This window comes from Fonsecaea multimorphosa (assembly GCF_000836435.1).
Source record: "Fonsecaea multimorphosa CBS 102226 unplaced genomic scaffold supercont1.18, whole genome shotgun sequence".
NCBI lineage: Eukaryota > Fungi > Ascomycota > Eurotiomycetes > Chaetothyriales > Herpotrichiellaceae > Fonsecaea > Fonsecaea multimorphosa.
Window position 1 is genome coordinate 270,363 of NW_015971652.1, and position 15,078 is coordinate 285,440.

At 52.8% G+C, this 15,078-nt stretch overlaps 6 protein-coding genes across 6 annotated transcripts; 2 read left to right on the plus strand and 4 right to left on the minus strand.

Annotated features, from left to right (window-relative positions):
* Positions 1 to 730: 730 nt before the first annotated feature.
* Positions 731 to 1,828, minus strand: Z520_08246 (uncharacterized protein; the record flags this gene model as incomplete). The annotated part of the gene is made up of 1 exon (XM_016778743.1): positions 731 to 1,828. One exon carries the CDS (start codon positions 1,826 to 1,828, stop codon positions 731 to 733), a length of 1,098 nt encoding a protein of 365 aa, XP_016630114.1.
* Positions 1,829 to 2,344: 516 nt separating this feature from the next.
* On the minus strand, positions 2,345 to 4,357 carry Z520_08247 (uncharacterized protein; the record flags this gene model as incomplete). The annotated part of the gene is made up of 1 exon (XM_016778744.1): positions 2,345 to 4,357. One exon carries the CDS (start codon positions 4,355 to 4,357, stop codon positions 2,345 to 2,347), a length of 2,013 nt encoding a protein of 670 aa, XP_016630115.1.
* Positions 4,358 to 5,115: 758 nt separating this feature from the next.
* Z520_08248 (uncharacterized protein) lies at positions 5,116 to 6,787 on the minus strand (the record flags this gene model as incomplete). Its single annotated transcript, XM_016778745.1, has 2 exons — positions 5,116 to 6,203; positions 6,256 to 6,787. The coding sequence occupies 2 exons, from the start codon at positions 6,785 to 6,787 to the stop codon at positions 5,116 to 5,118; spliced, it is 1,620 nt and encodes a 539-aa protein (XP_016630116.1).
* Positions 6,788 to 7,519: 732 nt separating this feature from the next.
* Positions 7,520 to 9,405, plus strand: Z520_08249 (uncharacterized protein; the record flags this gene model as incomplete). The annotated part of the gene is made up of 2 exons (XM_016778746.1): positions 7,520 to 7,571; positions 7,634 to 9,405. 2 exons carry the CDS (start codon positions 7,520 to 7,522, stop codon positions 9,403 to 9,405), a joined length of 1,824 nt encoding a protein of 607 aa, XP_016630117.1.
* Positions 9,406 to 10,390: 985 nt separating this feature from the next.
* On the plus strand, positions 10,391 to 12,385 carry Z520_08250 (uncharacterized protein; the record flags this gene model as incomplete). Its single annotated transcript, XM_016778747.1, has 2 exons — positions 10,391 to 11,202; positions 11,257 to 12,385. 2 exons carry the CDS (start codon positions 10,391 to 10,393, stop codon positions 12,383 to 12,385), a joined length of 1,941 nt encoding a protein of 646 aa, XP_016630118.1.
* Positions 12,386 to 13,978: 1,593 nt separating this feature from the next.
* Z520_08251 (uncharacterized protein) lies at positions 13,979 to 14,725 on the minus strand (the record flags this gene model as incomplete). The annotated part of the gene is made up of 1 exon (XM_016778748.1): positions 13,979 to 14,725. One exon carries the CDS (start codon positions 14,723 to 14,725, stop codon positions 13,979 to 13,981), a length of 747 nt encoding a protein of 248 aa, XP_016630119.1.
* Between the last annotated feature and the right edge of the window lie 353 nt (positions 14,726 to 15,078).

Below are 15,078 nucleotides of genomic sequence, written 5' to 3' on the forward strand. Positions count from 1 at the left end.
GAAGTCTTGGAAGAAGTATCGGGTCTCGGTGGAAAGAAGGAATCGCCAACGGAACGCTGGATACAAAGCCGTGTGTGTGAAAATGAAGTGCATTGTTGTAATGGAAACCAGTTCCTGCTCAGGTTGAGCCCCGCCACCGGTTGGAATGCATTCCTGGGATGTGTTGAGGCTGAAAGCCGGGGCTGTTCACACATGCAGGGTACAGTATTCCCTTTCCATGAGCACCTGGTTCAGTACAGGGTTGCCTGTTTGGGGGGTTTCCATATAAGCTCTCGGATGTACCAAAGGTAGCGTCAGCAGCTCCCTGAGACGTGCATCAAATGACTGTATATCTCTTCTTGTGCATGCCCGCCACGTCCAAGTCGTGCTCAGATTCGTATAATCGCCAGCCCGCGATAAATCCAACAAGACCGTTCCGTTGCCGAGTTCAGGACTGCCAAGTATGATTGGAAATACCTCGTGTCTCATTCTCCCTTTTCCAAGTTTTGTATCTCGTCATGTATCTTGTCGATCTAATTGTAAAGTAGATGTTGACTTGTGCCGGCTGGAAGGCTTACGAGCTCGGTACGACCCTGTGATATGAGAAATGCGATGGTCAGAATTGCGCCCCAGAAGTTGCTTCTGCACCCGACAGACTTGAGACGCCGTTGATATCGGAGACGGACTGCTGGCACGGTAAGAATCGCCCTTCTTGCTGGCTTGACTCTGATCCTTTTCAACCTCCGTGCTCTCACACGACCTTGACGCTTTCAATCTCGTTGTCTGGCACTGTCTTGATCCATTTCAAAAAGTAACTCACGTCCTTCGCGATCATACCAGGCACGCTCACTTTCTGCATCCACATTGGCAGATTACCCTTCGCATCGCTCGCAGTCGCCATGATCCATTCGACTTCATCCCAATTTTTGCCCACATTGGGATCTCCCTTCTTCCGTCGGACGACTTCTATAGCGGTGTAAACGCCCAGCACGACGGACTTTCGTTCCTGTGAGGAGTTGCCATCACGGGTGTTGCGGCCAGAGGAATAAATGGCATCATGCACGGCAGTGCCCAAGGAAACGGGGACAGTGACGGCGAGGAATTCGTCTGCGCTGATACTCGCTGTGGCGACCAGGACTGGGAAACAGCGGGGACTTGTTGGCGGCGGCGTTGCGTGGCACATTTCGTAGATGGCCATTGTCACACATGAATATTTCTGGCCGGTTTTTCCTACGATCTTGTCCTGAGATTCAAGCTCTTTAATCTCCTCGTTCCACGTACATACGCAATGTGCATCGTAAAGAGTGGGTGTGAAGTCCTGTTCGTGTTTGGAATGACTGTCACGCAGACCGAAGATGAACTCCTTCCAATTGGCGTTTCCTGGGGATGAGGGGTCTTTCGAGGAAATGGCTTTGTGGGTCGATCTGCGAGCAACCCAATATTCGCCTGCACTCAGAGCCTTGTGTGGCGGCTTGCTTCGCCCAGGCCTGGTGTAGGTCTCTCCATGTCCTGAAGCCTGCCCCGGGTGCTCAGGATTCGCATTGGCGGTTCTGGTCTCGGAGGCACCCCAGTCAACAATCTCTTCCAACTCTTTAGCTGCGGCCGAGTAGGTGAGCGTCTCGACCTTGGCTTCACTGGGGGGCGCGGACTTGACAGAGTGATGTTTGAAGTTGGCGGAGAAGCTGGCGGGCGAGAGGAAATCGGCCCCATCGTCGAGTAGAGTCAGGAGGAAGGAGAGGAGATTCGGGCGGGTGCCATCTGCAGGAGGGAGTGAGGGATGTGCTGGGAGCTCGCCCAGTTGCAGGGGGGCAAGTCGGATGAGGTTGCTTTGGGTTGTATTGGTAGACATTCTCAATAATACCACCACATTCGAGCGCGTAGTCTATGGATATGCCTTGGGAGTTGGAGACAGCCCTGGGCTGCGGATCTTAAATACCTAGGTATGATGAGCACTGGCATGGAATTGGCAAAGTGTGCAGGCAGAGACTGATGGATGTCATATTGTCGTATTGCCGATGAAACAACTGGCAAGATCCCCTTGAAACGCGGCGTACTCGCAACATGGCTTCATTTCGCTGACATGCCGGGTGGCCGTTTCATATTTGGAATTTTGGATCAGTTACAAGTTGTCGTCGTCATCAACGCGCATGACTCAAACGCCTTGCTTGAGCGCGCGGACAACAAGTCATGCAAGGCCGAGAATGCACCACTGCAACATGACCGTCTAATATATCAATCGTTGAATGGTCTGCCTTCTAATGTAGCATGCTCACCCCAGCCATGGCACCCACAATAGGTATTGGCCCCCCATTTGTAAACATACACCGATCAACCATAACATTTCATCTCATAACGTTGCTCATTTTCATGCCTTTTTAGGAGGACTGGGCTCCGGCTCATCAGCCGCCTCAACCCGGACCAGGATTTCCTCCAAGAAGCCCTCCAGGAACTCCGTCACGCCGCCTCCCATACCAACAGGGAGTTCTTCGTCGCATTTCTGGAGCTCGTGGAACACACCCGCCACTTTGGCAGCAAGCTTACGAACCTTTTCATGTGTTTGCACTCTCTGCTGGTGCAATTCCGCGGCCGCCGACGAGCTCAACTTACTTGTTCGGGCAAGTTCTTTCAACATATACGTCCGGCGGTGCATTGCTGCTTCAAGAGCCGGTATCAGGACCGAGTTGAGAGCGGTGAGCTCCTGATTCGGGTCCGGCCGCAGTGGTTGTGCAGATGTGCTGCTCGCGCCAGATGTGGTTGTTTGGGATACATTTGTTTTTGTTGTGAGTGGTGGCAGTGGCTGCTGGTTGGCGATTGATGCAGGGCCCACTGCCAATTGATTGGAAAGCATGGATACCGAGGATGGAAGGGGTTGTTGGCTGACGGGTCTGGAAGATGCAGGTTGTTGAGACTTTTGCACTGGCTCACCACGTCCTGGCTTCCCCTTGAACGGCGGGATTTCCGGGATGACCATATGGGGCTTCTTTCCTGGAGGAGTCTGCCCTTGACATGGCGGTGACTTTGGACTATTCTCGGCATCGATCTTTAAGAACCCCATATCTTTGGCCAGCTGAGCCTGGAATGCTTTGTTGTATTCATTCGACCCAGGACTGTCTTTGTGCGGTGGCAACGGTGGGTTTTGAGTCGCTACTCGAGCGGCTGGCGTTTTCGGGGTAGTGGAAGGTGCAGACACTTCGGATGGGGCCCTATTCTCGCTGGGGACAGGGACCGGTGCTTTTGCAGGAGATGGAGGTAGTGACACCTTTGCAGAGGCTGGGAATGCACCTTTGACTGGCGATTTCTGAGGCGATGACGGGACTTTTACTGTCTCGTCCCAGTCCGAGAGGCTCTTTGCAGGGGCAGCTGGCTCTGCAAAAGCTCTTGCATTGGTTGCAGAGTCGTTCATCGGTCGAAGTCCCGGGCCACGACCTCCAACCGGTCGCACAGTACCGAAATCCCATAGGTCCTCATCCTCTGGTTGATGAGTCGCGGCTCTTACAGGTTCTTCGTCCTCTTCCTCATCATCAGAGGTACGATTGCCGCGAGTTGCCATATATCTTTCGTTCCTCTCAATGAGCTCGGTAAGGTAGGTCGTCTTCTTTGCTTTCTTCACAAACGGGTGCTTCAGCAGCTCTTTGGCCGAGGGTCGTTCCTTGGGATCTCGGCGGAGACAGAGCTCAACAAAGTCCTTGAATGTTCGAGAGAAGTTTCCCTGTAAAGTAGGAGGAGGATTTTTTGGGATCAGGAAAAGCACTTTCATTGGATGAATGTCAGCGTAGGGCGGTTCTCCTTGAGCCAATTCGATTGCCGTAATACCGAGAGACCAGATATCCGCCTTGTGATCATAGCCTGACTGCTTGATAACCTCAGGTGCCATCCAGAAGGGAGTGCCCACAAAGGTATTCTTCTTGGTCATGGTGGCCGAGAGTTGTCCTGACACGCCGAAATCCGCGAGTTTGACCTGGCCGTTCTGTCCCAGAAGCACGTTGGCAGCCTTGATGTCTCGGTGTAACTTCTTGTCGGAATGCAAATAGTCCAGACCCATGAGTAGTTCTCGAACGATGATGCAGATGTAGTCTTCGTGAATCAGGCCGGGCCTCATCAGGTCAGAGCAACTACCACCCGAGCAAAACTCCATGATAATCCATAGGTCCGAGCCTTTCAGATATGAGCCGTGGTATTTTGTCACGTATGGCGACTGCAATTCCGAGAGGATCGAGATTTCTTGTATGATGTCTTCCACTTCGTCTTCGGCATTTTCCACATCGATGACCTTGATGGCCACTGCCTGCCCTGTGCACTTGTCCACTCCTTTGTATACTTTTCCGAAGCTTCCCCCTCCAATGCAGCTTTGCTTCGTATAGAGTTCCTCAGGGTCCATCTTGTCTTGTGCTTGTGACTCGGCCTAGACTGCGTGAGACGGTAGGGTAAATGGTGTCGAGTCGTGTGGATGTCGTTGGGACAGGGTATGGCTATCGCTGGGCGTGGTGTCTAAGCGGAACACGCGAACGTGAAGGCAGTAAATGAATCGTAGTGTCGTCCCGATTCAAAGATTGAGGCCTGCCCCAAATGACCTGCGATGCCGCTCTGAATGCCAATAGAGTCTCGAGTCTCGGGCGAAGATGCACTGTCAATTCCTCAGTGCGCATTGGGCAGGTGCTATTGTTGGCGTCCGCCTCCCCTCCGTTACGGGTCTTCTATGCTCGTCATAAAGGTTCGTGAAATCGTGGCTCATATCAACTCATAGGAACCTGGGAGGCAAGGTGTGCCCAGTCACTTGCGCCGAGTGAGCAGAGCAATTGGTGAAGATGAAACACCCGGACGATTAGCTTGTTTACGGCCTTCCTTTCTCGGTGACTCCATCTCGACTCTGATTGGTTCTACTCGTCACATTGCGAATTATACTCCGACAGCCACTAAAGATGGGTACCACAAGATCCTTGGAAACACTTTCACGGTCACTCCTCATTTCATCCTACGGAATGTAGAGTACAAGCTCAACCTTGAACCGCCTCGTTCCCAAGCAGCTCCATGGCCCGGGACCCATGCCAGAGTTGGGGTCGGTGGTATCATCGAGTAGTAGCAAGTTTGATAACGCCCTGCAATGCCTGTCTACTTCCGAGACCACTAGCCTCATCATTACTCCAGGAACTCCACCATGACCGTTCCATTTTTCAGACCTGCACTTTCGATCGACTCATGTCGGACATCCATGAGGTTCTTGCCCATTGACACGAGATCGAATGCCGTTCCTTCTTTGCCCTCAAGTGGCTCAGCCTTGAGATACTCATAGATCCGCTGCACAGGGTCTTGTTCTGCAAACCGACGAACGATGCGGCCGCCGGGATGTCTAATTTGTACTCGTGTCACGCCTGGTCCGGCAGGTGGCTCTGTGTGAGGACGATCGGACGGAATTTGTACGAATGCAGTCGACTCGGCTGTGTCCTCTGCGCCGTTCTGGTCGACGTCCATTGCACTGGCACTCTCGGACGGACCTGCTGCTCGAATATCTCCAACACTCCGTGTGAGATCATCAGGATCTTCTGCTGGGGCCGACTTGTGCTCCTGAGTCTGCGTGGCCAGACTTGCCTGGAGCGCCCGTTCCAGCATCTCCTCCTCAGTGAGTTGATCCACGGGTTTCTCTTTCTTGGCTTCAGACTTGCGCTTGGCCACCGGATTCCGAACGTTGTTCTCCAGGCTGTATCGGTCCAGGAATTCGTGCAGTTGCATGAGAAATTCAGGTGGTGGGGGCATTTTGCGCGACCAAAGCTTGATTTGTTCACCCGTTCGAGGATCGACAATGGCGACATGTGGATATTCGTTTTGCACTTCGTAGTTGGGGAAATAATATTGGATATACTGCGAGGCTCTCGGGTCGTCCCTGTTGTATTGCAGAAAGATGAAATTCTCCTTGACCGTTTCCACAATGCCTTCGTTCTTCCATATATCCCGATTCAATGCCTGGCAGTCGAAAATTGAAGGGTCCTGGATGTCTACCAGTAACCACTTCTTGTGTTCCTTACCCTCGTCTCTTGCGCCCTCCCAATTTCCCTTGTACATTAGATCCCAGGGGGGTTGAAAGAGCCTGGCAAGTCGATTCGACCTCGCGGAAGCCTCTGATGCTCCCCCAGTGGATTCTGCAAGGGCTTCCGGACCACTCGAGGTGACACTCAGTCCCTGGTCCCAAATGGAAGTCGGCTGATGTTGGTTGAAAATTCCCGCCCGTACTACTCCCATATTAGTCACACGCGGCAGCCAAAGGTGCCCAACAACACTGACCTTGCTGTCTCCTTCTTTCAATGGCTTGCATTCGTTCTTCCACGGCTGAGGAATATTGAGCAGCGGACATTGGGGGGCCGGCTGAGCCTGGTCCCACCAAAGTCTCTGCCTGTCGGGCAATGGGGGCCCGCACAATATCATCCATGGCGCCTTCGCCGTACATTTCATTTTGTAATCGCCGTGCCATGGCCTCGTCATCCTCATATTCTGCGCCTCTTGAAGGTCCCGAAGAAGTGTCCCTATGTGGAGCTTTCCGAAACCCAGTAATTTCTGGATCATTGTCATCGGAGATATTATCTTCGGCATCGGCGTCGATGGGGTTCAGCGGTCCGCCAGGTATACGGGCGTTGGAGGAAGACGGTTCAGGTGGAGGAGGAGGATGCGAGGAATTACCTGCCAGATCGGCACCGCCATTTTCGAAGAATAGCTGGACTGCTTGATTAGGATCGCCATCGGCAAGCTGCACATATTGGGAGGCCAATTCTGGTGTTGTCCCGCAAACGGAGACGACAGTGGCGATTGCTTCATCCATAGTGAAGGAAAGGAAACAGTCTTGGGGAGGGGAAAAGGTTGACGATTTGGGTTGGTGGGATGGAGTTTTGACGACTCTCACGAGAGCCTTCAAGAAGCGATGGTAATCATGAAGGAAACGAGAGTGGGCTCATTGCAAGAAACAGTGAAGAAGTAAATAGCAGAGGGTAGTAGAAGATGCCATGTGTTGAAGAACAAACTGGCAGTCGCCGCAGTCAGTGGTGATCGTGGTGATGGGCTGCAGTGATGAGGGGCGTTTGTTATGAGGCAAGGCAAGGCAAGGCAGGCACAAGATGAGGCACAGCGCACAAGGCGGCGGGCGTTATGACGAAAACAGCCGGCAGCCCATGTGCTCGGGGCAAGGAGACAAAAATGCCAAGTAATGTTACTTCCGAAGTTGGGAGTTCAAATGACAAGGATTTGAAAGGAGAGAGTACGGCGGACCATAGAGGAGGCAAACGCGCGACAGGAAGGGCGTGGCGTTGGTCACGTGCTTCAAACTAGCCCAAAGACTTAGTGGATGCGCTAGTGGCAGTAGTGAGCCGTGGCCTGTGGCACGCTCCTTCCTCTCGAAACGCGGTCGCGTCGATTCCTGGCAGGCGCGACTGAAGCCGGTGGGGCGGCTGGCATACATGACTCGCGACTGCCACTCCTTGAGTCGTGTCCCTCGCACCTTCCACAGCTTCACTTTTCTCCAACTCCAACCCATCAAAAGCAGCGACGACCACCTCAAATGGCTGCCACGGTGCTTGGAAAGCGTTCTCGACGAGCTCTGGATGAACAAGGTGCGTCTCAGTGATCCCGCTTCTGGACCTGGGTGAACACTACTAATATGATGAGTCGGCAGAGGCCTCGGATACACTTCCCATCACCAAGAGACGAACGCGACGCTCTGCACCCGAGATATACCAAGATGCAGCTGAGAAGAATGAATTGGGGAAACCGAATACCCGTCCTGTTGGAGCTCGTAACGGACGAAGGAATGATACTGTACAAGACAGTCCGGTAAAGAACCAAACGAGCACAACCAAAGCCATTGGAGATTTCAACCTTGCTTCGGACGAAAATCTACCGCCCTCGATTCTGTCGACTCCCACCACTGTCCGCTTCAAGGATGTTCTTGCTTTATCCGCTCCCAGCACACCCAAACACCGTGTACGACTTGCTGGTAGACTCCTCACCCCTCAGTCGTCACGTTCATCCACTCCAGCAAGATCGCAAAATGTATATTCGCGTGCACGACAGTTATTCACTCAAGCTGGCAATGGAAAGATTGTCGGGCGGGAGGGTGAACGGCGCCAGTTGACCATGTTCATTTCCAAGGCGATCGAAACTCGAATCGGAGGCTGCACATACGTTAGTGGACCGCCTGGCACCGGCAAGAGTGCCTTGGTCCAGGAGATCATGCAAGACTTTCAAGGGGAGCCCGTCACGACCACCACGATCAATTGCGTGTCTTTGAAGTCTTCGGCCGAAGTCCTCGCCCGTCTGAGCGAAACCTTTTGTCCTGGCAAGGGCAGCTCAAAGTCATCCAAAGCCAACCTGGCGAAATTGTTCACGACCAAAAGAGTCAACCCGGAAATGCATCTTGTTTTGCTCGATGAAATCGACACACTCCTTGGAGGGGACTGCGAGGTGTTGTACAGCATCTTCGAATGGGCCATGCATCCGTCGTCCAGTCTCATCTTGATTGGAATCGCCAATGCTCTGGATCTGACTGATCGCTTCCTGCCCCGTCTGAAGTTGAGGAATATCAAGCCGCAACTGCTACCGTTCCTTCCATATTCGGCTCAACAGATCTCTGCCATCATCTCAAACAAGCTACGAACTCTCATGACTGATGATACCCCGGCCGGCGCTGAGTTTGTCCCTCTGATGCATCCGGCCGCGATTCAGTTGGCAGGCAAAAAAATATCTTCCCAGACGGGAGATCTCCGAAAGGCCTTTAGTCTGGTTCGTCGCGCGCTCGACCAGGTTGAGCAAGAAACGCTCTTGAAGATGAGCCAAGAGCAGAGTGTAACTCCCACCAAACTACCACTCCAAGAAATCTCCAACGTGTCCCCTGGTCAGGCTGTCCCATCTCCTGTCAGGATAGACCATCGGTCAGTGCTCAATCGTCTTACCTGGGAGACAGCGCCTAGAGCGTCCATTGCACATGTGGCCAAGATCGCAGCGACCATTTTCAACACCGGTACACTCTCTCGCTTGGGCGGCTTGAATCTCCAGCAAAAAGCAGTGCTGTGTTCATTGGTGGCTTCGGAAGCCCGCCAGCACCGTCGCGATCCTTACACCACACCGTCCAAGTCAGGATCCAGGCTACCTACGATAAAGAACTTGTTTGAAAAGTATGCTCAACTGTGTAAGCGCGATGACGGACTGTTGCAGCCGCTCAAAAACACCGAGTTTCGAGACGTAGTCGCCAGCCTCGAAACCTTGGGGTTGGTGCAAGAGGCGTCCGGGCGCACATCGGGCTTGCTGACACCTACAAACACGCCGTCCCGAAGCGGACGAGCGACAGACGACAAGCAGGTGGTAAGCGCCGTGTCTGAAAGAGAGATGCGAGACAGCCTGACGGGGCCGGGCTCTGATTTGTTGTTGAGGCTACTACTTGAGGAATAAGAATGAGGAAGGCATGGACTTCTGTGTTTGGATTTTGCATGGCGCGGGAATGGATTTGCATGAAGCGAAGGAGCCTTTGTCTTGGATTCTGTTCTAGGCCGCTTACTCGACTGGGGACGCCCGCCCATGGGATTCGGGCTGGCCTGGAGCTTGTATGGAGTAAAGGAAATGAAACACCTACGAATACTTCCTGGGTACCAGGTAGTAGACACTTGTTGCCAACCTTGAGAGCCTCTCGGACTAGTGGTAGAACGTCATTCGCCATCTCTACGAGCTACGGCAATGAGAGAATGTGCTGAACGTTGTACAATGATGTCAACAAATGCATGGATTGCGTGTCCCTCTCAAACTTTCGCATGCAAGCAGGAGAAGGGAAATTGATCGGCCGCTGGTGGTGGCTGGCAGCCTGGCTCCTGTGGGTGCCTGCTAAGCTTTTCATGGCTTTGGAGCTTGTGGCCATGTTTTGGGGCTTGATCCCAAGTAAGTTGGCGCCACTGGGCTTGGAGTCTCCCGAGGAACCAGAAGCCCTCCTCCTGCTCCTCCTGGGCCCTCCTGGCCCTCCTCCTACCAAGTACCTACCTAGTTCCGCACCCTCATCAGCCCCAACAGCTTCATTGGAGGACCAACTGCGTCAGCGCGCGCCATCGCCCATCATCCTACCTACCTGGGGACTCGTACCTGCTCCTGGCACCCTCCTGGTCTCCTGGCGGGGGCTTCACCACCGTCACCTCATGCTGAGCAGATCCATGCGCCCGCAAATCTTCCTTCGCCCTATCCAAGATTCCTACGAGTGAACAACCACTATCCTCCGCAATCCCTGGCTCTTAGCCTGCGCTCTCACCTCGATTCTTCCCGACGGTCTGGTTATATCTTCCCATACCCTTTGTCCTTCCCAGGTATGCGCGCGAGTGTTGACCTTGGTCCCATACAATAATCAGCATACACTAGGGCGGACAAGCCCGGTAACACTCCTCCGCATTTCGCAATGGCCGAGAACGATCAAGACACACCCGCCCTGCGCAAAGACGGAGTCCTTGCCCAGGCAGATAAGATAGGACCCAAGTTGGTCGGTAAAACAGAGAAGCTGGAGGAGAGATATCGCGGGGCCGCTGGCAACGACGGCGCCGAAAAGAAAGAAAAGAAAGGCCCTGCTGGCGGATTCGACGAAACACCTCTGCCCAACGCACCGCCAGGCTATACCCTCAAGTTCACATTCCACAAGGCCGAGAACCTACCATTTGCCGACTTTGGCACTCTCTCATCAGATCCCTATGTGCTAGCGGTTCTCCGTACAGAGCTACCCAAAAGACACAAGCAAGATCCCGATCTCAAGTTGAGGACGCCCACCATCCATCGTAACACGGATCCGGAGTGGGAGACTGAGTGGATTGTCGGCAATATCCCTGCGAGTGGGTTCCATTTGAAATGCAGGTTGTATGACGAAGATCCGTCGGATCACGACGACCGACTGGGAAATGTGCACATTGACGTTTCCCGCGTCGACGACAATTGGAAAGGTTTCTCGCACCAAAGGTTCCAGTTGAAGAAGCGCATGGGAAGTAAAAGAGCATACACGCTCCGTGGATGCGCCGCCTTGGTCTCGCGAAGAGTCAAAATGAACGGGAGCCTCATTGTCAGCGTCGAGAATCTCGGCAGGACAGATGCAAAGGACGGTGGTCGCATATACACAATCGGTCCATTGCTATGGAGTCGGCATTACTCTCCTTTGATCGGCCGGATAGCCGGGACGAAGGATACAGAACAAGGCAAAGACGGAAAGGAGGTCCAGAAATACAAGTACGTCCACTTATTGACCATGTTGCGAGGCGCACCGACTAATCACTCGTGCAGTTTCCAATCCGTGCAGATGCAGTTACGTGGACCTGTCCCAGCAGATCTCTATCACCGATACGTCGAATTCAAACCCTTTGTCGCCGGCATGTTTACTGCCCATACTATCCGTGGCCGCCTGCTGAACCGCGCTTTGCACCATCAACACGCTCGAATCTACAACTACGATAAAACTACCAAGTATGGTACCTTTCAAGAGCCCTGTCCCGAGATGACCAAGCTATTTCTCGACATGGTACATTATGACGAAGGGGGTCGCATCTTCACATACGTCTTGACATTGGACGGGCAACTACGTTTCACGGAAACGGGTAAGGAGTTCGGGATCGATTTGCTGAGCAAGCACACTATGCATAGTGATGTGAACATCTACATCGCATTCAGTGGCGAGTTCTTCATCCGCAGGATCAAACATGGGAAGGCACACAGGAACGATGACAGCGTACATCCGGACAAGACACACCCTCCCTCAACCCCACCAGAGGAAGAAAGAGATAACATGGGCACGAGCAGCAGCGGCGGCGGTAGCTCCAGCCAAGGGAATGACGCACAGCCTCTAACAAACGGCACGACCAACTCAGCAAGCAAAGAACCCTGGCACTACGAACTCATCATTGATAATGACTCCGGGACATACCGGCCCAATGCGGCCAAACTCCCCATGCTCCGCAGCTACCTCTCCGACAACTTCCCGGGCCTCAAGGTACGAACCCTCGACTGCCAGGCCGACGCGGAGCTGCAACAAAAGCTCAAAGCCGAACAGCGGGAAAAGAAGAAGCAAGCCGGCGGCGGAAAACAGGTCATGTACATGCAGAATGCCAGTTTGAGCAGTCTGAGCTCGGCGGAGGAGGAAGCCGAGCGCGCCGCCACGGGTGCAGACGGTCAGTTCCACGAGAGCAGATATAAGAGGGAGATGCACAAGTTCATGGACGGAGGTCGGGACGAACATCACGGTGACGACGACGATAATGAGCAACGGCCAGGAATCCCCAGTGAGCGTGAGAAGCAAGAGAAAATCAATGGGGACCTTGGTCACGAGACCGAGGCAGATGGTGCTGGTGATATGGAAAAGGGTAAAGAGAAGGATGCGCCGGAGAACGAACCCGTCGCTGCTGGAGCGGAGCAGTAAGAGGCAGCATTGACGCGCCACCATCAAAGCCACAGTCTCGACCCCGTTGGGTTCCTGTGGCCAATTCCACCTGCAGTGTGTTTCTGTATTTGTGTTTGTGTTTTATGTCTCTGTCCTGCTTTTCCGGGATTTTGAGTGAGCGAGCGAGCTAGCGAACAGGGCCTGGTCTGGGTCTGGGTTTATGCGAGGGTACCCATATCTCATGGCTCGGCGTGAGTGGTACCTATGGATGGAGGCATGGGAGAGGGCAGGGCATAACAGGCTGTGTTTGAATTGGGACATATACCTACGACTACCGCCTGGGATAATCTTGTCGGGTGCTTAACTGCCTACTGCCTGCTGCTGGAGTTTGCGATGCGATGCGATACGATACCCTATCTTTTTGTTCCCGAGTCCCCTCCAACGTCTCATTTTCAACGCAAACAAAAAAAGGTCACGGTGTTCAGCTCTATTCTCGGTGGTGGTGGTGGTTGTGATAATACGGGGTATAAAAAGTTATGCAGCTCCTGTTGCTACACCCTGTCTACCTGGGTATGCATTTTATTTGCCGTCACGGCTCCCTATGTAATTGTAATTCATTATAATTCATTGTATCCATTTCAATTTGGGACCGCACTCACTCACTCATTGTGTTGTGCAAAGGACACGGGAGGGAGAGGGAGGGAAAGAGATTGGATAGATGGATGGATGGATGGATGTGATACTGACGGGCAACCACCTACCTATGGAAAAGGCGAGTCGTGATCACTAATGCGAGTCTCTAGAGCAGGTAAATAGCTTATACTGGGTATACACATCTGTATATATATAGGCATGTATATGTATGGACATGTATGTATACGTATATGATCAGGTCATCCTTGTGGTGATGATGGTGGTGGTGGTGGTGGTAGTGGGAAGAGTTTAGAACAGTTTAGCTGGAGTACGAATACACCTCGTGTTCAAGGTATGTGTGTGTGTGTGAAGGTATATACGAGTTATATAGGTATAAATACTGAGTATATAGGTACCTAGTATATTACCTCCGGATCTGGCTGGGTAGATAACTAGGTACCTAGGTAGATAAGGTAGGTAGGTCTACTCCTCTAAACACAAAGGGATGTGTGGACAGCGTTGGAGATAAAAGAGGTCATGTACCACATCGTAATACTCCAAAGGAGAATGCAAAAGGCAACACACCGAAAACGAGGAGGTGGATCTGATCGTGGATGGTTCGGTTACTCGTTGCTTTTTTCGCCTTGTAGAGAAAAACAATCTAAGAGGACCTTCCGCCTTTCCATCATTCTCATCTGAAATCTGAAATCTCGTCCCAACTTTTTATCATTCCTTCCGTCACCTGAACATATGTCTTGATCCGACTCTCTGAAACGCGGATGCCAATTTTGCTGGCAGTTGGAAATCTCGCAGACAAAAAGTCAACCACAACTCCCCAGGTGCTGACTTGTTTGTCCAAAGAAGAAAGCCTCCCAAACACCTTGCTTGTCCCGAAGAACTGACTTTGTTGCCTGCCACCCTCGGCCATCAGAGCTCTGGCCGTTCATTTTGCCTCATAAGCACCTGCAACATCTACTGACACGCTTCAGGCGAACATCTTCAACTCTCCTGCCTTCGTTTCGCTTCCAAATCTGCCAGGACTTTGCTTGTAGCCTCGACAATAAGCTTCCACTCCGTTTGATGTATCCTCTCCTCCAAATCACTCTGCGACTCCCCAGCTTTCATCTCCACCTCCCGTACCAGGACGGGCGCGCCTCGGTCCACTTCGGCAGTCACATAGTGCACCATGACTCCCGTATTCGTGATCTTCCCCCTTTGAAATGCCTCGTATGCCCGTCCTATGGCATCTGCCCCGTCGAAGTGCCCCGGTAACGCTGGATGGAGATTGATGATGGGCACATTCGCAGAGGCCAAGGCGTTGATGAACACTGGGGACAGGATATGCATGAAGCCCGCACAGATCACCAAGTCCGGGCAAGGGATGTGCGTGAGGATCTTCTGGGCTAGATCGGTGTCGTACTGATTCCGGGCAGCGTTGACCCCAGCCTCTGTATCCGGGAATTTCTTCTTGTACGATAGCAGGTTGTGGTATGTTACCGGGATGTGAGCGTCTTGGGCGCGAGCAATGCCCTTGGCTTCGCGACGGTTGCAAATCACATGTGATATTTCAGCATTTGGAAGGAACCGTCGGGGAGATGGTTTGTCTTTGGAAGGAGGAGCTTGGCCGCAGGCGTCGATCAGAGCTTGGAGATTGGTCCCGGAGCCCGAAATGAGAACGGTGAGGCTGAAGGATGTCGAAGTACTGTAAGCTCGGGACTTGTCGGTGGATATTGACCTCGAAGTCATTTTGAACAACGGCGACAAGGAACTCTCGTGGTTGGGATCGACACGAAAGATAAGGTAACGAACGGTAAAGCTGAAGCTTGGAGCTTGGAGCTTGGAGCAATGACTGCGATGTTTCTTCGAGGGCAGAATTCAGCTCATTCCATCTCAGAGCGTTCCGTCTCCAGGTGAGCGGGAGGGTGAAGAAGCACAGAAAGGACGGAGCTGCGACATTTGAGGTTGCGACAAAAGGACTCGAGCCAGGAATGGTTTTGAAAATGCGACAAGCTGCAAGCCAGTGGAGGATGGAGGAGGGGCCTGGCAAGCTGGGTAACTAAGTTGACTGCTAAGTTGACTGCGGGCAAGCGGGTGCGGGC